This window comes from Notolepis coatsorum (genome assembly GCF_963971535.1).
Source record: "Notolepis coatsorum genome assembly, chromosome: 11".
Classification (NCBI taxonomy): domain Eukaryota; kingdom Metazoa; phylum Chordata; class Actinopteri; order Aulopiformes; family Paralepididae; genus Notolepis; species Notolepis coatsorum.
The window spans coordinates 121,303,828-121,327,654 of NC_140175.1; the positions used below are offsets into that span (position 1 = coordinate 121,303,828).

Here is a 23,827-nt window from a genome sequence, read left to right on the forward strand (position 1 = left end):
CACCAGGCGCGTCTCGGTGCTCTGGACTAACTAACTAACTGGGCTTGTTCCACCAGGCGCGTCTCAGTGCTCTGGACTAACTAACTAACTGGGCTTGTTCCACCAGGCGCGTCTCGGTGCTCTGGACGAGCAGTGGCAGTTCCTGGTCAACAAGTCTGCGGAGAAGAGCCAGAAGCTCAAGGAAGCCAACAAGCAGCAGAACTTCAACACCGGCATCAAGGACTTTGACTTCTGGCTCTCTGAGGTGAGGACACACTGACGCTGAGTAAATGGCAGTTTGTTTAAAAAAAATTCAATTGATTGAATTGAATTAATTGATCCCAACACACACACACACACACACACACACACACACACACAGAGCGGCCAGTAGTTTTATTGTGTTGTGTGTTCAGGTGGATTATAGTGTTGTTGTGTTGTGTGTTTAGGTGGATTATAGTGTTGTTGTGTTGTGTGTTTAGGTGGATTATAGTGTTGTTGTGTGTTCAAGTGGATTATAGTGTTGTTGTGTGTTCAAGTGGATTATAGTGTTGTTGTGTTGTGTTCAGGTGGAGGCTCTTCTTGCCTCTGAGGATTATGGTAAAGACCTGGCCTCCGTCAACAACCTGCTGAAGAAACATCAGCTGCTGGAGGCCGACGTGTCCGCCCACGAGGTATTTAACCCCTTCAGCCTTTATGTAACCCCTTAAGCTTTTAGTTAAGCCTTTATGTAACCCCTTAAGCCTTTATGTAACCCCTTAAGCCCGAGCGGTCCGGTACCGGACTGACAATGACATCACGCCATAAATTCATCTCTACAGAATGTATGAATTAATGTTGCGTTTTTTTTTTCTTCAAATGTAGCCAAGAGTAAAGACTCTAACCCTGTCAAAACAGCAGTCAAAAGTGTATATTTTCAGCACTACGTTTGTTTACCAATTGTTTTAAGTGTTATTAGTTATGGAAATCTAGTCGGAAAAAGGCGAGGATTGACACCGCTCTGTCGGGAGGATGGCATTTAAGAAAGTATCTGCTGTTAAAATGACAAACGGCATTGACACTTTAATTCACGGTCGGTAAAAAACACGTTTGTTTTATAATGCTCACTCAGCAGACCGCAGTGTTGTTGATAAATTACGTCATATGGTATCGGAGCGCAGAATTAGAGGGTACTCGCCGATACCGATGCCAGCATTTTAGGCAGTATCGGCGGCATTTCCGATACTGGTATCGGTATCGGAACAACTCTAGTCCGGATGGCAGAATTCAGTACTGTCTCTACAAAATCTCCTGTTTAATCATCTTACCTTTATTCATTTGCTTAGATTATTTGTACACGTGATCTCAAGAAGGTACTGAAATTAGTTCAGTGGCAATTTTTAGCATGGTGTTATTCACTTCCTTTGGTTCATCACAATTGACTCAAGCCTAGTAACAGACAGAATATTTCTGACACTGGGAATACATTCCATGTGGTCCATAGATGTCCCTAGATACCAAGAACATGCAAAAATGGACCTTGTAGAAGTGGAGCAATCTTCCATTTACTTAGGTATCTATTTTTAGGTGGATTTTCAGAAAATAGGGCTAGGGCTTAATAAGAGGTTAAACAGGAAGTCACTTGAGGAGGTTAAAAGGGAGACCTAGCCAAGATAGCACACCTTTGTACTTGTAAACAAAGTAACAAAAATGAAAAGAAATATGTAAAAAAAAAAAAAAAAAAGAAAAACACTTTACAGACATACAATACAATGTACGAAGAGCAACTGCACTCTTCAGCGATGTTGTTTTTTATCATGTCTTTGAACTGTAGTGTGTTCTGAAGGTTATTCCATGAACAGGGTGTACAATAGGAGGAAGCTGTTCTACCAAGTTCTCCTGAGTACCAGATTAGTTACATCATACAGAAAGCGTCCTTGAAGCTGTCATTATAAACAAAGGCTTCTCCACTAAGTATTGAATTAAGTTCAGTTAGTGTGTTCAATACTTTTTTCCTATGTCATTCCACTTTATTACACATAACTTTATTTATGTATGGACTTTAATGTTTAGATTTTTTTGTCTGGATTCCCTGAGTTAATACCAAAGTCTGGTGAAAATTTCACTTGAATGGCCACATTGGAAATACATTTTACGGGGCAAAATGCTGATGTGTTCAATACTTATTTCCCCCATTGTATTTGTTGCCGTTCGAACACCACCTCAATCAACCAAATCCGTGCCTCGGTTACCTCAGGGCGGGTTAGCAGGGTTAGCAGGGACCCTCAGGGCGGGTTAGCAGGGACCCTCCCTGCCTGCAGTAGTGACAGCTATGGAGTTATGGTCTAAAGCAGATCCAACAATATCTTACCAAATATTTTACATGAAAAAGTTAAAAAGATGGGATTTGTTTTGGCTCCATTTTCCAGCCCTTAATGGAGGCCCGTCTCATCCCCCTCTCTCTCTCTCTCTCTGCAGGACCGTCTGAAGGACCTGAACGGCCAGGCCGACAGCCTGATGGGCAGCAGTGCCTTCGACGTCACGCTGGTGAAGGACAAGCGGGACGCCGTCAACGGCCGCTTCGCCAAGATCAAGAGCATGGCCGCCGGGCGCCGCGCCAAGCTGAACGAGTCCCACCGCCTGCACCAGTTCTTCAGGGACCTGGACGACGAGGAGGCCTGGATCAAGTGAGAGAGCTGCTGCTCAGGGCCTTGATGTGTTTATTGATCAAGTGAGAGCTGCTGCTCAGGGCCTTGATGTATTTATTGATCGAGTGAGAGCTGCTGCTCAGGGCCTTGATGTATTTATTGATCGAGTGAGAGAGCTGCTGCTCAGGGCCTTGATGTATTTATTGATCAAGTGAGAGAGCTGCTGCTCAGGGCCTTGATGTATTTATTGATTAGAGAGCTGCTCCTCATGGCCTTGATGTATTTATTGATCGAGTGAGAGCTGCTCCTCATGGCCTTGATGTATTTATTGATCAAGTGAGAGAGCTGCTGCTCAGGGCCTTGATGTATTTATTGATTAGAGAGCTGCTGCTCAGGGCCTTGATGTATTTATTGATTAGAGAGCTGCTGCTCGTGGCCTTGATGTATTTATTGATCGAGTGAGAGCTGCTCCTCATGGCCTTGATGTATTTATTGATCGAGTGAGAGCTGCTCCTCATGGCCTTGATGTATTTATTGATTAGAGAGCTGCTGCTCAGGGCCTTGATGTATTTATTGATTAGAGAGCTGCTGCTCAGGGCCTTGATGTATTTATTGATCGAGTGAGAGCTGCTGCTCAGGGCCTTGATGTATTTATTGATTAGAGAGCTGCTCCTCAGGGCCTTGATGTATTTATTGATCGAGTGAGAGCTGCTCCTCAGGGCCTTGATGTATTTATTGATTAGAGAGCTGCTCCTCGTGGCCTTGATGTATTTATTGATTAGAGAGCTGCTCCTCATGGCCTTGATGTATTTATTGATTAGAGAGCTGCTGCTCAGGGCCTTGATGTATTTATTGATTAGAGAGCTGCTCCTCATGGCCTTGATGTATTTATTGATCGAGTGAGAGCTGCTGCTCATGGCCTTGATGTATTTATTGATTAGAGAGCTGCTCCTCGTGGCCTTGATGTATTTATTGATTAGAGAGCTGCTGCTCAGGGCCTTGATGTATTTATTGATTAGAGAGCTGCTGCTCAGGGCCTTGATGTATTTATTGATTAGAGAGCTGCTGCTCAGGGCCTTGATGTATTTATTGATTAGAGAGCTGCTGCTCATGGCCTTGATGTATTTATTGATCTATAGTATACAGTCATTGTATCCATTAAAACAAGACACACACAGACCACAGCTCTCTGACGTTGGCTCTCTCTCTTTAACCCCCAGAGAGAAGAAGTTGCTGGTGAGCTCGGAGGACTACGGACGTGATCTGACCGGAGTGCAGAACCTGAGGAAGAAACACAAGAGGCTGGAGGCCGAGCTGGGAGCTCACGAGCCGGCCATCCAGGTGAGGAGCGCGCCCCTGTTCAGTCACTTACATCCAGTGTTCATTTTGGCAGCTATTTTTATTTTAGTTTTAGTCTTAGTCATGTGTCAAATGCTCCTTTTTCATATTTAGTCACCTTCATTTATCTTTCGTTTAGTCAGTTTTAGTCAACTAAATGTCTGAGCATTTTAGTCTTAGTCGGTGTTGGTCTCGATTTTGTCTTTTTTGTTTTTGTCTAGATTTAGTCGCAGAAAACTGATGATTTGTCTAGTTTTCGCTAATGAAAAAAAGGCATTTTATATTTTTATATTGTAAATAATGCAATTCTATTTATTAACACTTTGGCGACCAAAGTCCTGCGGCGATTTATAGTCTAGAGGACCGAGCTTTGTCAACAAACCGATGTACTTTCTAACAGCTATATATTCTGTTGTATATATACGAATGAAATAAAACAAACTGCGTAGCATCCGGACTATTACAGAGCATCTATGGATGAAATGGGGGCGGCGGGGGACGCCGATTACTATTATTGATTAGCAATACAGTGTGCGTTCAAGTAGCCATTTTCACTGATTGATCACGTTGCGTTTTAAAACAATGTCCAATCCAGCTGTAATTTGGGGGAATAGTATCCTACCATCAAGCGGTCTATACCAGGCTGCAAGCGGTCTATACAAGGGTGCAAGCGGTCTATACAAGGGTGCAAGCGGTCTATACCAGGCTGCAAGCGGTCTATACAAGGGTGCAAGCGGTCTATACCAGGCTGCAAGCGGTCTATACCAGGCTGCAAGCGGTCTATACAAGGGTGCAAGCGGTCTATACCAGGCTGCAAGCGGTCTATACAAGGGTGCAAGCGGTCTATACCAGGCTGCAAGCCATATATTTTTTGTAATTACATATATATATATTCATTTATTAATGTATTCATTTTTACTTTGGTAGCTGTGTGATGAGGTTCTCTCTCGTGTGTGTGTGTGTGTGTGTGTGTGTGTGTGTGTGTGTGTGCCTGTGTGTGGTCCAGTCGGTGCTGGACACAGGGAGGAAGCTGTCTGATGACAACACCATCGGCCAGGAGGAGATCCAGCAGAGACTGGCTCAGTTTGTGGACCACTGGAGGGAGCTGAAGGAGCTCTCTGGAGCCAGGTATATACACATACACACACTGACCACTGGAGGGAGCTGAAGGAGCTCTCTGGAGCCAGGTATATACACATACATACACTGACCACTGGAGGGAGCTGAAGGAGCTCTCTGGAGCCAGGTATATACACATACACACCAGCGTTTCCGTTAGAACATATTCGTGCCGGTCTGGGTGTCCTGCAAGATTTCTATCCCCGGACATATTCGAGAAATTCCGGTCAGCCTGGTTTTCCTTTTTACCGGCTGAATGCCACCATCGGCGCCAATGTTAACGTTAATATCGCCTAATCTATGTTTTAAATTATGGCTATGTGTCTAATCTGCCCATCGCATTATCAAAGACTATTTTCCAGTCAGTGCTGTCAAGGCTGTTTATCGCGTCGTTTCCGTTTCAGAGCAGTTAGAAAAGCCCCTGTTTTCAGATAAAAAACAGCTCATTCTGGAGCATTCTATGAAAATCGTCTTTTAGTGGAATATTCCACAACGTTGATATTCGTCGGCCTTTTTATGAATAGTTTTCAAATAAACGCTAGATGATCAATATTATACGTGCACGCAAGCACATTCGGGCCGCGCACGGATAATCGCTCCGTTCATTTCCTCTCGGACTTTTACAGTGAAACCGAAAGAAGACATTTCACAAAACAGTTTATAACTTCATCAAACTTACTCTGATTATCCTAACACTGATAACATAGAGTCCTTACCTGACATCAGATGATATCCAACTGGTATATTCCAATTCCTGATCACCATTCGAAAAAATCGATACGTGTATGGATCCAACGCGATACTGTAGAACTCCATGATCAGCAGGGATCTGAGGTTCCAGAATGAACTGTGGTAACCCCGGCTGGATCAGTGAACTGGAAAATGTGGATATAATGTCGCACCTCAGCCAGGAGAATTAAACTTTCCACTCGGGCCTGAACGCTCGACATTTCTGTTTCTGTTTTCTTTCACCACGGCATCAGCGGTCTCTGTGACTTCAAGTTCAGAAGACTCATCTTCGTTGTCATTATTATTAGACCTGCTTGTGCTTGGTTTCATGAAATATTTGTTAAGCTTAGCTTGTTTGGCCATCTCTCTCTCTCGCTCGTATACCTGTTTGTCGTTATGGTGGCCAGGCAGGCTCAAAAAAAGAAAGAAAAAAAGATTCACATCCGAGCGGCGCCATCCGCGCTTTATCAGAGTGAAGCAACAATGAAACAAAATGTAATGATTGTTTCGTTCATCGCATAGGCTATTTAATTTTAGCCTATTTTAATACAATTCAAATAATAAAATTGTGCTTAGAGAAATTATTTTCACCGGACATTATGACCGGAGAGATTTAAATATTCGGACTTCAACATATTTTGCCGGTCAAATACCGGTAATTACCGGCTAACGGAAACGCTGATACACACACTGACCACTGGAGGGAGCTGAAGGAGCTCTCTGGAGCCAGGTATATACACATACACACACTGACCACTGGAGGGAGCTGAAGGAGCTCTCTGGAGCCAGGTATATACACATACACACAATTCAATTCAATTCAAATGGGCTTTATTGACATGGGAAACATACGTTTACATTGCCAAAGCCAAACAAAACAAAACAAACCAAAACAATCAAACAGAGAAAACAAAAGAAATCAGTACATTACAGACGGAATTTCTTGTACAGTCTTTATGGTGGTTGTATTCCGCTGGATGTCCTTTTCTTGTCACAGCAGCTCACAAATCTTGCTGCTGTGTTCTTGTATTTCTCCCAGTAGGTATGGGAGTTTTGAGTTATTGTCCATGTTTTCAAAGTCTCTTTGGGTGTTTGCAATTTGTGGGAAGTATATGTCTCTGATGTCTTGGTATAGTGGGCAGGTTGTTAAGAAGTGGAGCTCGGTTTCCACCTCATCTTGTGTGCAGTGGGTGCACAGTCTGTCTTCTCTTGGGAGCCAGGTCTGCCTATGGCGGCCTTTCTCAATGGCTAGGCTGTGCTCGCTGAGTCTGTACCTAGTCAAGGATCTTCTTAGTTTTGGGTCAGTCACAGTGCTCAGGTATTCTGCCACTGTGTACTCTCTGTTTAGGGCCAAATAGCATTTCAATTTGCTCTGGTTTTGGGTTGTTTCTTTCCAATGTGTCAGATAGTTTTCTTTTTGTTTTCTTATAATTTGATTTAGTCCAGTGTGGTTTCTGTCTGGTGGCTCTGCTTGTGTTTGTGAGCAGAGTCCCAGAACCATCTGGCTGAGTGGGCATCTATCGAGGGTCTCTCTGTGGGTGAGGGCTATGTTGTGGAGTGTGTCTGGGTCGCTTTCTTTTAGGTGGTTGTGGAATTTGAATGCTCTTTTTTGAATTTTGATGATTAGTGGGTATCTTCCTAGTTCTGCTCTGCATGCATTATTTGGCGTTTTCCGTTGGGTGCGGAGAATGGATTTGCAAAATTCTGCATGCAGAGTCTCAGTTGGGTGTTTGTCCCATTTGGTGAAGTCTTGGTTTGCAAGTGGGCCCCAGACTTCACAACCATATAGGGAAATCGGTTCTATGACAGAGTCTAATATTTTGAGCCAGATTTTGATTGGAATGTCTAACTTGATGAATGTCTAACTTGATGTACACACACTGACTACTGGAGGGAGCTGAAGGAGCTCTCTGGAGCCAGGTATATACACATACACACACTGACCACTGGAGGGAGCTGAAGGAGCTCTCTGGAGCCAGGTATATACACATACACACACTGACCACTGGAGGGAGCTGAAGGAGCTCTCTGGAGCCAGGTATATACACATACACACACTGACCACTGGAGGGAGCTGAAGGAGCTCTCTGGAGCCAGGCAAGCCCACACACACACGCACACGCACATGCACACACACATACGCACATACACACACACACACACATACATACATACATACATACATACATACATACATACATACATACATACATACATACATACATACACACTAGGGGTGTAACGGTACACAGAAGCCACGGTTCGGTACGATTTTGGTACAACAGGAAAAAAATATTTATAATTATTATTATATATTTATTATTATTAAATAGAATGATATTTAGGCTTGATATTTAGGCTTGCCGTGGTAGTCAGTGATACTGGTGTCATTCTGTGTTCAGCCATCCAATGAGTAAATTAATTGCCTACTGCCCCCATAACAACTTAATGCAACAACTTAGTTTCAGTTTCACTTGTAGAGAGGATTTAACTATTTTTTTTTATCAATTGGGCCAGCCCAGTAGAGAGCTCCCACCCCACGCCCACCGACCCCCCAACACACAGGGCACTGCCGGGCAGCGTGTATGCTTTCCGCAACGCAGTTGTGTTTCCGCGTTTCCGTTTTGCGCTCTGATTGGCCGAGCGCGCGCATGCGCATGAGCCGCGGTAAGCCTCTCAGCCAGGCAGGAATACTAAACTCCGCTTAACGCAATTTATACAAATGGAAGTATTGATTTTGCCGTAACGAATCATTCAAAAAAGATACCGTTAACTGGAATATGTTGTTTCTTTACACATATGTTGGATTATGTAATTGGTTTGTCATGACAAACCAATAAAAAATCGCGAATTAACCGGTGGCTACAACAACACACAGTAACTACATGCATCATTGTTTACAATGAACGGTGGGGCTAATCGAAAGGACTGGACACGGATGCGTTAAACGGCAATCAATTAATTTAATATAACAGTCCGGTTCTGTGTTTGTTTGTGTCTGTAGATTGTTGGTGAACAACTAACTTTAGGTTAGTTTAACTTGTCCGTGTCCAGTCCTTGTGATTATTATTGTCTCATAATAGTGTGTATATATAAAGTGTGTGTGTTTTTAGCTAAAGTGGATAGAAAACAGTACTGTGCAAAAGTCACCCAAGAGTTTTTATATAAATGGTCTTACAGTAGATTATAAAAAAAATTATAAAAAAAAAAAAAAGTATTAGTATGTCAGTAGAGAGTCTTAGTACATTTTTAGAAACTTTTAATTTAATTATTTTTTAAAGCATCTTCATGGTTTAATGCAAACGTATGTTGCAGGGACTATTATAATCATCGTATTGGCATGACTGTATGCATCAAAGGGTTAAATCAAGCATTTTTAAGTGCTTTAGAGTAAATGTCCAAATATTGCGATATATATCGTGTATCGTGATATAGCAAAAAAAATATGGCGATATCCTTTAGAGGCCATATCACCCAGCCCTAGCTGTGACTGAGAAAGTCAGCTGAGAAAGTAGGCGTGTGTGTTCGCGATGCGCGCATGTGTCTTTCCATTGGTTACCATTATTGGGCGAACAAGAAAACTAAAGAAAACTGTAAAACTTTAATGACCCTGCTGTGTTACACACATATAATAATTAATTAATGGTATTGTTGTTGAGGGGAGTGCAGAGTGTCAGTGTGAGTGAACCTGTGTTGTTGTCTCCTGCCAGAGGACAGAGGCTGGAGGAATCGCTGGAGTACCAGCAGTTTGTGGCCAACGTGGAGGAGGAGGAAGCGTGGATCAATGAGAAGTTGAACCTGGTGGGCAGCGAGGACTATGGAGACACCCTGGCTGCTGTGCAGGTGTGTTGGGCAACTACTCAAGAAGCACTTCACCACAAACAATGCTGCTTTACACTTTCTGGATGTGTGTGAGATTATGTGCAAAATAAATCTGCATTGTTTTTTGGTGCCTCTTTATCACTAGTAGTAAACTCAAGTACAACTGCTAATGTTGCTGCTACTCCTAGTAGTAGTAGTTTATTGTCACTAGTGATGCACCGATGTGAAAATTGTGGCCGATACCGATAACCGATATTAATATTGCTGTTCTGGCCGATACCGATATTTACCGATGTCGATATCTCTGTATAGAAAACACTTTTTTAACGCATAATTTTTTTACTTTTGTAACTTATTTTCAGAAATGACTGATTTTTGAAACTATTTAAGGCCAAAACATGTAAAAAGAAAAAAAAAGATAAATTTTTTTTTTTTTTTTTTTTTTTTTTTAATATCGGATATCGGCCCCATCTTGATATCGGACCGATACCGATGTGTAAAAAAACGGCCATATCGGCCGATATTATATCGGCGGCCGATATATCGTGCATCACTAATTGTCACGTATAAAGTACATTACAGTGTGATGCTTGGTTCATACACATACAGCTCATTATAGTAATATTCCACAATTATTACAGTTGGTAGTAATAATGGCACACATAAATTCACACCAACATGCGCATTTGTTGATGCCTGCAGGACTTTAGTCTTGAGACAGACGTATGTGTATCACCGCTGCCATGTCACCGACGCGGAACACACTTCATACGTAATAAAATGTCACAATTCCAACCTGATGTTTCATGTTGCTGCCCTCGCATCAAGACAACACAGTGTCTGATTTAAAACAAGAACTCTCTCGTCCTCAAGGGATTGCTGAAGAAGCACGAGGCGTTTGAGACTGACTTCACCGTCCACAGAGACCGAGTCAGCGATGTGTGTGTGAACGGTGACGAGCTCGTCAAGAAGGTACAGTATGATGACCTATAGTTACAGGACCTATAGTTACAGGACCTATAGTTAATGTACTAATGTATCTGTGCTCCAGAATAACCACCACGTGGACAACATCAGTGCCAAGATGACGGCGCTGAGAGGCAAGGTGTCTGAACTGGAGCGAGCAGCAGCGCAGCGTAAAGCCAAGCTGGACGAGAACTCAGCCTTCCTGCAGTTCAACTGGAAGGCCGACGTGGTCGAGTCCTGGATCGGTACGACTTCACACGAGCCACGCTGGATACAGTCGGGGGTCAGGGGTTAGCCATGCTGGATACAGTCGGGGGTCAGGGGTTAGCCATGCTGGATACAGTCGGGGGTCAGGGGTTAGCCATGCTGGATACAGTCGGGGGTCAGGGGTTAGCCATGCTGGATACAGTAGTACATTGTTGATGGGGTCGGGGGTCAGGGGTTAGCCATGCTGGATACAGTAGTACATTGTTGATGGGGTCAGGGGTTAGCCATGCTGGATACAGTCGGGGGTCAGGGGTTAGCCATGCTGGATACAGTAGTACATTGTTGATGGGGTCGGGGGTCAGGGGTTAGCCATGCTGGATACAGTAGTACATTGTTGATGGGGTCGGGGGTCAGGGGTTAGCCATGCTGGATACAGTAGTACATTGTTGATGGGGTCGGGGGTCAGGGGTTAGCCATGCTGGATACATAGTACATTGTTGATGGGGTCGGGGTTAGCCATACTTTTGTTTACAAAGTTAACTACAATACTGCTCTTGAAGACCTCTAAAGGAACTAGAAGCTCCTGGAGAGTGTTGTGTGAAGATGTGTAGAGACAGTCTTCTGTGTGCGTTTGTTGCAGGAACTAGAAGCTCCTGGAGAGTGTTGTGTGAAGATGTGTAGAGACAGTCTTCTGTGTGCGTTTGTTGCAGGCGAGAAGGAGAACAGCCTGAAGACCGACGACTACGGCCGTGACCTCTCCTCTGTGCAGACGCTCCTCACCAAGCAGGTCACTGGAACAGCAGGAACATAACATAACAATAACAGCAGTAACATCTAAACACCTGTCTTCAACAGCTTATACAGACACACGGTAGAAATGATAACAGGATCTTGCATGCAGTGCACAGGGACGCTAGATGATACATGTAGTAGTACTATGTAATAATAATAATAATTCATTGTATTTATAAAGCGCTTCTCAGGAACCTGAAGTCGCTGACATTAGGTGGGAAAACAGAGAAACAAAAGGAACATAAGACCACAGGAAACAGAGAAGACAGAGAAACAAAAGGAACATAAGACCACAGGGAAACAGGGAAAACAGAAACAAAAGGAACATAAGACCACAGGGAAACAGGGAAAACAAAGAAACAAAAGGAACATAAGACCACAGGGAAACAGGGAAAACAGAAACAAAAGGAACATAAGACCACAGGGAAACAGGGAAAACAAAGAAACAAAAGGAACATAAGACCACAGGGAAACAGGGAAGACAGAGAAACAGAAGGAACATAAGACCACAGGGAAGACAGAGAAACAAAAGGAACATAAGACCACAGGGAAACGGGGGAAAACAGAGAAACCGAAGGAACATAAGACCACAGGGAAACGGGGAAAACAGAGAAACAGAAGGAACATAAGACCACAGGGAAACAGGGAAGACGGAGAAACAAAAGGAACATAAGACCACAGGGAAACAGGGAAGACGGAGAAACAAAAGGAACATAAGACCACAGGGAAACAGGGAAAACAGAGAAACAAAAGGAACATAAGACCACAGGGAAACAGGGAAGACAGAGAAACAGAAGGAACATAAGACCACAGGGAAACGGAGAAGACAGAGAAACAGAAGGAACATAAGACCACAGGGAAACAGGGAAAACAGAGAAACAGAAGGAACATAAGACCACAGGGAAACAGAGAAACAGAAGGAACATAAGACCACAGGGAAACAGGGAAGACGGAGAAACAAAAGGAACATAAGACCACAGGGAAACAGGGAAAACAGAGAAACAAAAGGAACATAAGACCACAGGGAAACAGGGAAGACAGATAAACAAAAGGAACATAAGACCACAGGGAAACGGGGAAGACAGAGAAACAGAAGGAACATAAGACCACAGGGAAACAGGGAAGACGGATAAACAAAAGGAACATAAGACCACAGGGAAACAGGGAAAACAGAAGGAACATAAGACCACAGGGAAACAAAGAAACGGAAGGAACATAAGACCACAGGGAAACAGGGAAGACAGAGAAACAGAAGGAACATAAGACCACAGGGAAACAGGGAAGACAGAGAAACAGAAGGAACATAAGACCACAGGGAAACAAAGAAACAGAAGGAACATAAGACCACAGGGAAACAGGGAAGACAGAGAAACAGAAGGAACATAAGACCACAGGGAAACAGGGAAGACAGAGAAACAGAAGGAACATAAGACCACAGGGAAACAGGGAAGACAGATAAACAGAAGGAACATAAGACCACAGAGAAACAGAAGGAACATAAGACCACAGGAAAACAGAGAAACAGAAGGAACATAAGACCACAGGGAAACAGGGAAGACAGAGAAACAGAAGGAACATAAGACCACAGGGAAGACAGATAAACAAAAGGAACATAAGACCACAGGGAAACAAAAGGAACATAAGACCACAGGGAAACAGGGAAGACAGATAAACAAAAGGAACACAAGACCACAGGGAAACAAAAGGAAGATCACAGGGAAACAGGGAAGACAGAGAAACAGAAGGAACATAAGACCACAGGGAAACAGGGAAGACAGAGAAACAAAAGGAACATAAGACCACAGGGAAACAGGGAAAACGGAGAAACAAAAGGAACATAAGACCACAGGGAAACAGGGAAAACAGATAAACAAAAGGAACATAAGACCACAGGGAAACAGGGAAGACAGATAAACAAAAGGAACATAAGACCACAGGGAAACAGGGAAAACAGAGAAACAAAAGGAACATAAGACCACAGGGAAACAGGGAAACATAAGACCACAGGGAAACAGGGAAACAAAAGGAACATAAGACCACAGGGAAGACGGATAAACAAAAGGAACATAAGACCACAGGGAAACAGGGAAGACAGAGAAACAGAAGGAACATAAGACCACAGGGAAACAGGGAAGACAGAGAAACAGAAGGAACATAAGACCACAGGGAAACAGGGAAGACAGCATGATACACAGACAACATAAGGCCACAGTACATCAACCAATAGACAGTAGACTATATCACTCTCCATACATGTAGTACTATGTACATCTACATAGTGTGTCTCCAGACGGTATACCGTTAGCCTCACAGCGCCCCCTGGTGACCAGCGTTGTCCGCCCCGCTTGCAGGAGACGTTTGACGCGGGTCTCCAGGCCTTCCAGCAGGAGGGCGTCACCAACATCACCGCCCTGAAGGACCAGCTGGTGGCCGCGCAGCACGTGCAGTCCAGGGCCATCGAGACCCGGCACGCCGCCCTCATGAAGCGCTGGAACCACCTGCTCTCCAACTCAGCCACCCGCAAGAACAAGCTGCTGGAGGCCCAGGACCACTTCAGGAAGGTGGGAGACCGGAGGGGGGGGGGGGGGGGGGGGGCGTCAGGGGGGAGAGAGGCCCAAGGGGGGCGGGGGAGGCCCGAGGGGGGGGGGGGGGGGGGGAGAGCCCCAAGGGGGGCGGGGGAGCCAATGGGAGGGGGGGAGAGGCCTAAGCAGGCGATAGGATTGAACAGAGGAAGTGGGGGAGGGGTAGCAGAGACTAGGGATATGTCCAGATTGGCCGATGCCACGTTATTTATTTATTATTTATTTATTTTGTTTGAAATAAAGATTTCAAATATATATATATATATATATATATTAAAAAAAAAAAAAAAAAAAAAAAAAAAAGGTTATTGGTATAAGGACAATTCCAAGACTTTGCAGTCAGTGCTAGACTGCAGGTGTATCAGAGTCAGTGCTAGACTGCAGGTGTATCAGAGTCAGTGCTAGACCGCAGGTGTATCAGAGTCAGTGCTAGACCGCAGGTGTATCAGAGTCAGTGCTAGACTGCAGGTGTATCAGAGTCAGTGCTAGACTGCAGGTGTATCAGAGTCAGTGCTAGACCGCAGGTGTATCAGAGTCAGTGCTAGACTGCAGGTGTATCAGAGTCAGTGCTAGACCGCAGGTGTATCAGAGTCAGTGCTAGACTGCAGGTGTATCAGTCAGTGCTAGACTGCAGGTGTATCAGAGTCAGTGCTAGACTGCAGGTGTATCAGAGTCAGTGCTAGACTGCAGGTGTATCAGAGTCAGTGCTAGACTGCAGGTGTATCAGTCAGTGCTAGACTGCAGGTGTATCGGAGTCGGTGCTAGACTGCAGGTGTATCGGAGTCAGTGCTAGACCGCAGGTGTATCAGAGTCAGTGCTAGACTGCAGGTGTATCAGTCAGTGCTAGACTGCAGGTGTATCAGAGTCAGTGCTAGACTGCAGGTGTATCAGTCAGTGCTAGACTGCAGGTGTATCAGAGTCGGTGCTAGACTGCAGGTGTATCAGAGTCGGTGCTAGACTGCAGGTGTATCAGAGTCAGTGCTAGACCACACCCACCACCCGCCCACTGTCTTATAACATTTCTAACTAGAAGAGTTTGCTCAGTAGACCACAAACCTCCACAATGCGACATGCCTATTATTCTGGAGTTGATAGGCAATGAGAGCCGTTTAGAATGCCAATGGTTGCTATGTGGTGTTTTCTAGTCTCACTAGACTGAATATTATCTAGTCTCACTACTAGACTGAATATTGTCTAGTCTCACTAGACTGAATATTATCTAGTCTCACTAGACTGAATATTATCTAGTCTAACTAGACTGAATATTATCTAGTCTCACTAGACTGAATATTATCTAGTCTCACTAGACTGAATATTATCTAGTCTCACTAGACTGAATATTATCTAGTCTCACTAGACTGAATATTATCTAGTCTAACTAGACTGAATATTATCTAGTCTCACTACTAGACTGAATATTATCTAGTCTCACTAGACTGAATATTATCTAGTCTCACTAGACTGAATATTATCTAGTCTCACTACTAGACTGAATATTATCTAGTTTCACTAGACTGAATATTATCTAGTCTCACTACTAGACTGAATATTATCTAGTTTCACTAGACTGAATATTATCTAGTCTCACTAGACTGAATATTATCTAGTCTCACTAGACTGAATATTATCTAGTCTCACTACTAGACTGAATATTATCTAGTTTCACTAGACTGAATATTATCTAGTCTCACTAGACTGAATATTATCTAGTCTCACTAGACTGAATATTATCTAGTCTAACTACTAGACTGAATATTATCTAGTCTCACTAGTCTCACTAGACTGAATATTATCTAGTCTCACTAGACTGAATATTATCTAGTCTCACTACTAGACTGAATATTATCTAGTCTCACTAGTCTCACTACTAGACTGAATATTATCTAGTCTCACTAGACTGAATATTATCTAGTCTCACTAGACTGAATATTATCTAGTTTCACTAGATTGGATATCCAGTCAGACAGCTTGTTCACTGGTCCTGCCTCTGAACCTCACAAAGGTTAGGGTTAAAGGTTAAAGGTTAACGTTAGGGTTAAAGGTGGACACCACACACCAACTCTTCCAGAATATATATGAATATACTCCACGTTCCAAACGGCCCCCGTCTCACCAGCGCTTCTCCCTCCTCCCTCCTCCTCCAGGTGGAAGACTTGTTCCTGACCTTCGCCAAGAAGGCCTCTGCCTTCAACAGCTGGTTTGAGAACGCGGAGGAGGACCTGACTGACCCAGTGCGCTGCAACTCTCTGGAGGAGATCCGCGCGCTGCGTGAGGCTCACGAGGCGTTCCGCTCCTCCCTCAGCTCCGCGCAGGCCGACTTCAGCCAGCTGGCCGAGCTGGACCGGCAGATCAAGAGCTACCAGGTGGTCTCCAACCCCTACACCTGGTTCACCATGGAGGCCCTGGAGGAGACGTGGAGGAACCTGCAGAAGATCATCAAGGTCACTATGCTCGTCTTTTGTTTCTCTATGACCGGCAATGTCACAAACTCTGCCCCTAGTGGTGGATAACGGTCATGGCACTCTGCCCCTAGTGGTGGCTAACAGGCATGGCACTCTCCCTCTAGTGGTGGCTAACGGGCATGGCACTCTGCCCCTAGTGGTGGATAGCAGGCATGGCACTCTGCCCCTAGTGGTGGATAACAGGCATGGCACTCTGCCCCTAGTGGTGGATAACAGGCATGGCACTCTGCCCCTAGTGGTGGATAACAGGCATGGCACTCTGCCCCTAGTGGTGGATAACGGGCATGGCACTCTGCCCATAGTGGTGGATAACGGTCATGGCACTCTGCCCCTAGTGGTGGATAACGGTCATGGCACTCTGCCCCTAGTAAAGTAAAACGTTCCTACATTCTGAACGATAGATAATCGATGTTGAATGGGCCATAGTAATGTCAATTTAGCAATACAATTTAAAAAGTTATAGCCCTGCAAAGAAGGTGAACATCTCTATAGGCTTAGACTGGTGGCAGTGATCAAACATTTATGGATATAAGCGTGGCAGTCAATGTGTTAATGTCCCCATGGGCCGGACACTTCTTCTTTAAACAAGTCAAGAAGAAACATCACAATAAGTCAAGAACAAAACAAGAACACCATAAGGTCCAAAAAATATTAAATAAATGCAACACTCCCAGACTCACTAAAACCTAGCAATAGGGGAAAAAATGCACCACAGGCAATGTGGAGGAGAGAAACCTTAGAAGGGCAGTTCAAGGGGGGATCTCCCTTCTTAGATGTCGGTGATAGTAGTGTTGCAGTCAAAACAGGTGAACAGTTGGTAAGCATGTACTTATACGTGTAGTGAAACACAGATGAGTGCATGCGATAGCAACTGAACATTTTGAAAGATTTAAGATAGAGCCGATAGCGGATCTATTTGAGGCACAGGGGCGGCGCAGAGAGGGTCTCCCGGTCTTAATCACGGGACGTTCAACACTCCGGTCATACTATATATATATATATATAGTAGTATATACTATATACTACGAGTAAGTAAAGTCCTCCTCCTCACGTCAGGAGCGGGAGCTGGAGCTGCAGAAGGAGCAGAGGAGGCAGGAGGAGAACGACAAGCTGAGGCAGGAGTTTGCGCAGCACGCCAACGCATTCCACCAGTGGCTGCAGGAGACCAGGTGTGTGTGGCTATTATTATTATTATTATTATTATTATTATTATTATTATTATTATTATTATTATTATTATTATTATTATTATTAATATTATTATTATTATTATTATTATTACCAGGTGTGTGGTTATCATTATTATTATCATTATTACCAGGTGTGTGTGGCTATCATTATTATTATTATTATTATTATTATTATTATTATTATTATTATTATTATTATTATTATTATTATTATTATTATTATTATTATTATTATTATTATTATTATTATCATTATTACCAGGTGTGTGTGGTTATCATTATTATTATCATTATTATTATTACCAGGTGTGTGGTTATCATTATTATTATCATTATTATTATTACCAGGTGTGTGTGGTTATTATTATTATTATTATTATTATTATTATTATTATTATTATTATTATTATTACCAGGGCCCTATTCCCTGTACCTGGTTCAATTAAGTCGGTCAAAAGTCCCATTATCCAGATTCAATTAACCCGATGTTTGAATCCGGGATTTTCCTGTTCCTCGAACGCTGATTCAGTCTCGTTCATTCGAACCAGACTTGAGACTCAGGATAATTGCGCGCGGCCGCTTCAGTTGAAAAGACAGCAGGTGTCGATAGCAGAAATCCTGATTTCCTAACGGCATTGATTGATTGATTTAAAACTTTATTAACAGATTGCAGAATGGGTACAATGCAGTACGGCTCAATAGCCTCGCAGACAAGTTAAATGCATAATCTATAGGCTAATTTTAAGTCCCTCATTACCCCAATCAATCAGATTATATTTCTTTAAACGTGCCTGCTGGCAGTAGGTTTATGGATTGAATAATCAAATGAGATCTTGCTAGCGAAAATAATTAGTTCAACTCATTCAGAATAAGGATACGGCTCTCTTATCCATTGATGGATGTATGGTGGATGTTTTATTTGTCTGGCACCGTGGTGTGATGGATGGTCCTTATGCCTCTCACGCGGACGACCCGCGTTCGAATCCCCGTTTTTTCTAATTTATTTTCTTCTTTTTGCAATGTAAATGCTTCAATTTGGTGCACTTTGAGAGCTATATAAAGAATGACATCCTCAATGCATGTAGATTTATAATATTTTAACTTAAAACTAGGCTACTTTTGCGTATATTCATTAATATTATATTCCAAAAAAATTATATTGGAAACGCGGGGTTTCGAACTCGGGTCGTCCGCTTGACAGGAGTGAGCACTAGCCGTTGCACCACTGTGCCAGACAGGATATATCCATTGTGTATCCATCAATACAAGAGATCCGTGTTTCGAATATTTTTCTTTTGAATTAAGTTTTATCTCTTTATTCTCAAATGCATTAATGTGATGTCAACGGCTCATTCAATTGCTCAAATCCGTCAAACAGCGCATCTCATTCTCATCAGACATTTTAATCCCAGTTACAATATCACAATAACGTGTGAGTGATGATACAATTCAACAATCCTCAGATTCCTCGTAATTCATAATCCACAAAGACCACAATCCACGCATAGACACTTCAATTTTATGCTTGAATGAAACACAATCCGGGCGCTCCGTTAAGCAAATCTACAGCGGAGAATATATGAAACTAATCAGAGCCAAACGGCCGATAGGTTTCATTCATTAAAAATATCCCCGCGGGATTCACATTTGCAATGCGCCGTTATTAAAATAACCACATGCAGCGTGTATCGCGACTCCGAGCGCCGTATATGACGTGCATTATTTAGGACAAAGTAAATCTATAGGCTGAATATGATTTATTATCAGCATTTAGTTCTATTATTATACATTTCAAAAGCCCCCTCTAGGAAAACGAAGCACAAAAACATAATTCAGAATGGTATAATGGGATCTAGACTGTGAGAAATATTTCAGGAAGCGAGCTGGCATTTCTTTGCGAGGGCGTGGCCATGCAGGTTATCCAGCTAACTGAACTTAACCCTGCTCCGGATCAGGTTCAAACTTTCTGATCTGTTACCATGGTGATTTAGAAAATCCGACTTCGGGGAACAGAAAGGTCTGGCTTAAGTCGAGCTATGCTGGAAATTATCCGGCTAACTCAGTTAGCCAGGTACGGGGAACGGGGCCCAGGTGTGTGTGTGGTTATTATTATTATTATTATTATTATTATTATTATTATTATTATTATTATTATTATTATTATTATTATTATTATTATTATTACCAGGTGTGTGTGGTTATTATTATTATTATTATTATTACCAGGTGTGTGGTTATCATTATTACCAGGTGTGTGTGGCTATTATTATTATTATTATTATTATCATTATTACCAGGTGTGTGTGGTTATCATTATTATTATCATTATTATTATTACCAGGTGTGTGTGGTTATTATTATTATTATTATTATTATTATTATTATTATTATTATTATTATTATTATTACCAGGTGTGTGTGGTTATCATTATTATTATCATTATTATTATTACCAGGTGTGTGTGGCTATTATTATTATTATTATTATTATTATTATTATTATTATTATTATTATTATTATTATTATTATTATTATTATTATTACCAGGTGTGTCTTTCTGCTCTGGTGTATTCCCAGTGTCAGAAATATTGTCTATTATTAGGCTTGCTTAACCCTTTCACTGCCACACGACAGCCGGTTAACCCTTTCACTGTGACAATACAGAAGGTTAGCCCTTTACTATCACACAACCGACGGCGATGCTCCATCATTAGCATCATTAGCTCCGCGGATGCGATCAGGAATTGGAATAATCTTTTTGCAGAACATCTGATGTGAGGTAAGGAATTGACCAGTCTTGGGGTAATCAGAGTTTTTTTCACAGCGGATCACAACGTGTCCCCTATGTGTGTGTGGATGTGTGTGTGTGTGTGTGTGTGTGTGCGCTGACCAGGAAATAGATAATAGATTTTTCAGCCCGCTTCTCTAGCGTGCATAAGTACACATATACTATCGATAATCTAGCGTTTATTTGAAAACGATTCATAAATAGGCGTGTTTTGTGTATTCCACTAAAGGGCGATTATCACAGAATCTTTATTTTTTTCTGGAAATTTCCAAAAACGTCCGTTTTTCAAAACGGTATAAAGCGTAAATGTACCGATGAAAAAACAATCCGTTTCGTACATGTTGACTGCAAGCAAGGCATTGATAAGCGACGGGCGTATTAGACACATAGCCATAATATAGAATATAGAAATAGCTCCTTGAAAATCATGAAATATCGGAAAATCAGTCTAAAAAGGCTGGCATTCAAGCGATAAATCGTGCGCCCCCTGCTGGCACTCAAAGTGTTAAGAGGTTAATGTACCAGTGTTTTAACACATTGGGTGCCGTTCACGTAGAACTACGTTTCTGTCGCCCGACGGTTGAGTGCCGGAAACGTAGAACTAAGTTTTTCTCACGGTATTTCTTTTAATCGCTGTTGCCATTCATAATTCAGCGGGGCACCTTGTGCATACTGTTCTGAATGTGTCTGTGCTGACGGTCTTATACTGCCCTCCAACGCCTTCGGCCGCTAGTCCACTCTATTAGAAACGGTGTAGTTTCTTTTCTCTACCGAGCTGGGGCGGGTCCTAAACACTCTGGCAAAACACACGCTTGTAGGGATGGCTTGGACAACTGACTCCGCCCGCCCGTTCATGTGCAATGCCCAATAACGTCGGAGACAGGATCGCTGTGGATAACTGGAATGGCGATCAGATAATTGATGTAATGCAAAACAGAGAATCCAGAGACCAGGTAAGGACTCTATTAGGGCTGTCCCCGACTAAGGATTTGGATGGTCGACTAGGATTGGCCAAAATTTGCCGTTAGTCGACAATTGGTCGATTTAAAAAAAAGAAGAAAAAAAAGAAAAAAGTATAAAAAAAAATTTTATCATTCCATTTGGGCTGTGGGGGGTGCTTAAAAATAAAAATAAAAAAATATTAATATATTTTTTATTATATTCGACTAAGAGGTTGGCCAGTCGACTACGGCCCCTTTCGACCGATTAGTCGACTAATCGATTAATAGGGGTCAGCCCTAGACTCTATATATAAAATCTTGCGTCGATCTGATATTTGTTTCTACCGCGATTGAAGCTATCTGTGTTTTATGCTTGTGGCTTTTTACCGTTGGGTGCAGGAGGGGAGGGGGGGGGGAGCGCCGCGCTCCAGGGCCCATTTCATGTATGCACGAGGAAGGATAATAATGATAATCTAGCGTTGATTTCAGGAAGATTAGATAATCAGGCGAAAAATGACGTGTTTATTGAATTACACAAAAACGCTATTTTCGTGTCTTTTTCCTGGAATTACTCAGAAGCACCCCAAACTATATTCATATTCAAAACGGAAATGTACGGATGAAAAAATAATCTGTTTTTTGCACGTTGACTGGAAGCAACTCACTGACAATCGACGGCGTTATTAGACCCATAGCTATAATATAAAATATAGCTTTAGCTCTACAAACAAGGTGCGTGTTTACATGGGGTTAATGGACGGCAAGGCCAGATGCACTTCCTGGAAGGGGCGTGGCACTCAATGTGTTAATGTAAAAACCCAGCTATGTCTCCTTCCCACTGTCCATATTGTACAGGATGCTGCTGTGACCTCTGACCTCTCAGACTAATGTTGTCTCTTTGTCTCTCTCCTCCTCCGCTGTCTCTCTCTCTCTCGCCGCTGTCTCTCTCTCTCTCTCCGCTGTCTCTCTCTCCTCCTCCGCTGTCTCTCTCTCTCTCTCCGCTGTCTCTCTCTCCTCCTCCGCTGTCCCGCTGATGCTTGGAATAATCAGGACATATCTTCTGGACGGGTGAATATCACATCTACTCTGTTTATTCATTTGTCTTGATTTATGTTTGACTGACAATGAGAACATTGTGTCGCTGCGATATCAATGTTAGGTCTTTTTTAGTTGATTTCTGAAGTGACAGGAACTCACTCTCCACCAATCATGAGGTGTATGAGTTATCTAACCTGTTACCAGGTGTATGAGTTATCTAACCTGTTACCAGGTGTATCAGTTATCTAACCTGTTACCAGGTGAATGAGTTATCTAACCTGTTACCAGGTGTATGAGTTATCTAACCTGTTACCAGGTGTATGAGTTATCTAACCTGTTACCAGGTGTATCAGTTATCTAACCTGTTACCAGGTGAATGAGTTATCTAACCTGTTACCAGGTGTTTGAGTTATCTAACCTGTTACCAGGTGTATGAGTTATCTAACCTGTTACCAGGTGTATGAGTTATCTAACCTGTTACCAGGTGTATGAGTTATCTAACCTGTTACCAGGTGTATGAGTTATCTAACCTGTTAGCAGGTGTATGAGTTGAGTACGACTCCATCCAGTACTGCTGCTATATGAATATATCACAACAATGGTGCAAATATTTTAAGTGTAAAATAAAAAGTATTACACGATTGCAATGGGTTTGTCAACTGAAGATGAATAAGTTAATGGTTAACATGACCATTCTTGTGTTTCTATTACTTTCACATTGTCAAAGCACCGTGTCTAACGAGATACTGACCATGTGATCATATTGTACAGCAGCTGATTGGTTGATCTTGTCGTGGTGTGTAAGACCTGTCATATTGTACAGCAGCTGATTGGTTGATCTTGTCATGGTGTGTAAGACCTGTCATATTGTACAGCAGCTGATTGGTTGATCTTCCAGGTCCTGCATGGTGGAGGAATCTGGCACCTTGGAGTCGCAGCTGGAAGCCACCAAGGTGAGACGTCACGTCTAGACGAGAGTCAACCCTAACCCTAACCCACACTACAGCCACAGACACAACTGACTCCAAACAGAGGAGATACACAATATAAAAGATACAGTAAAGTACCTGCACAGCAGGATGTCTGGCAACACCACATTAGAATAGTATATCCAAATATACTAGTATAATATAATATAATAGTATACCAAAAAAAATATATATATCGGTTATCGATAATATAACAACCAAATATCCGTTATTCGATAGTTGTCCTTTATCTGGCACTATTTAAAAGTTTAACTGAG

General features: G+C 42.6%; 1 protein-coding gene across 5 annotated transcripts in view; it reads left to right on the forward strand.

Annotated features, from left to right (window-relative positions):
• sptan1 (spectrin alpha, non-erythrocytic 1) overlaps positions 1-23,827 on the forward strand; it is a 137,442-nt gene that overhangs the window by 104,839 nt on the left and 8,776 nt on the right. For all 5 annotated transcript variants that reach the window (XM_084325426.1, XM_084325427.1, XM_084325423.1 and 2 more), the window contains 14 exons: positions 107-244; positions 549-653; positions 2,437-2,645; positions 3,827-3,947; positions 4,951-5,072; positions 9,503-9,635; positions 10,488-10,586; positions 10,666-10,825; positions 11,498-11,574; positions 13,931-14,140; positions 16,306-16,602; positions 17,680-17,792; positions 22,594-22,611; positions 23,480-23,534. In XM_084325426.1, coding sequence (XP_084181552.1) covers positions 107-244; positions 549-653; positions 2,437-2,645; positions 3,827-3,947; positions 4,951-5,072; positions 9,503-9,635; positions 10,488-10,586; positions 10,666-10,825; positions 11,498-11,574; positions 13,931-14,140; positions 16,306-16,602; positions 17,680-17,792; positions 22,594-22,611; positions 23,480-23,534 — 1,857 coding nt within the window. The remainder of the gene's footprint in view (positions 1-106; positions 245-548; positions 654-2,436; positions 2,646-3,826; positions 3,948-4,950; positions 5,073-9,502; positions 9,636-10,487; positions 10,587-10,665; positions 10,826-11,497; positions 11,575-13,930; positions 14,141-16,305; positions 16,603-17,679; positions 17,793-22,593; positions 22,612-23,479; positions 23,535-23,827) is intronic.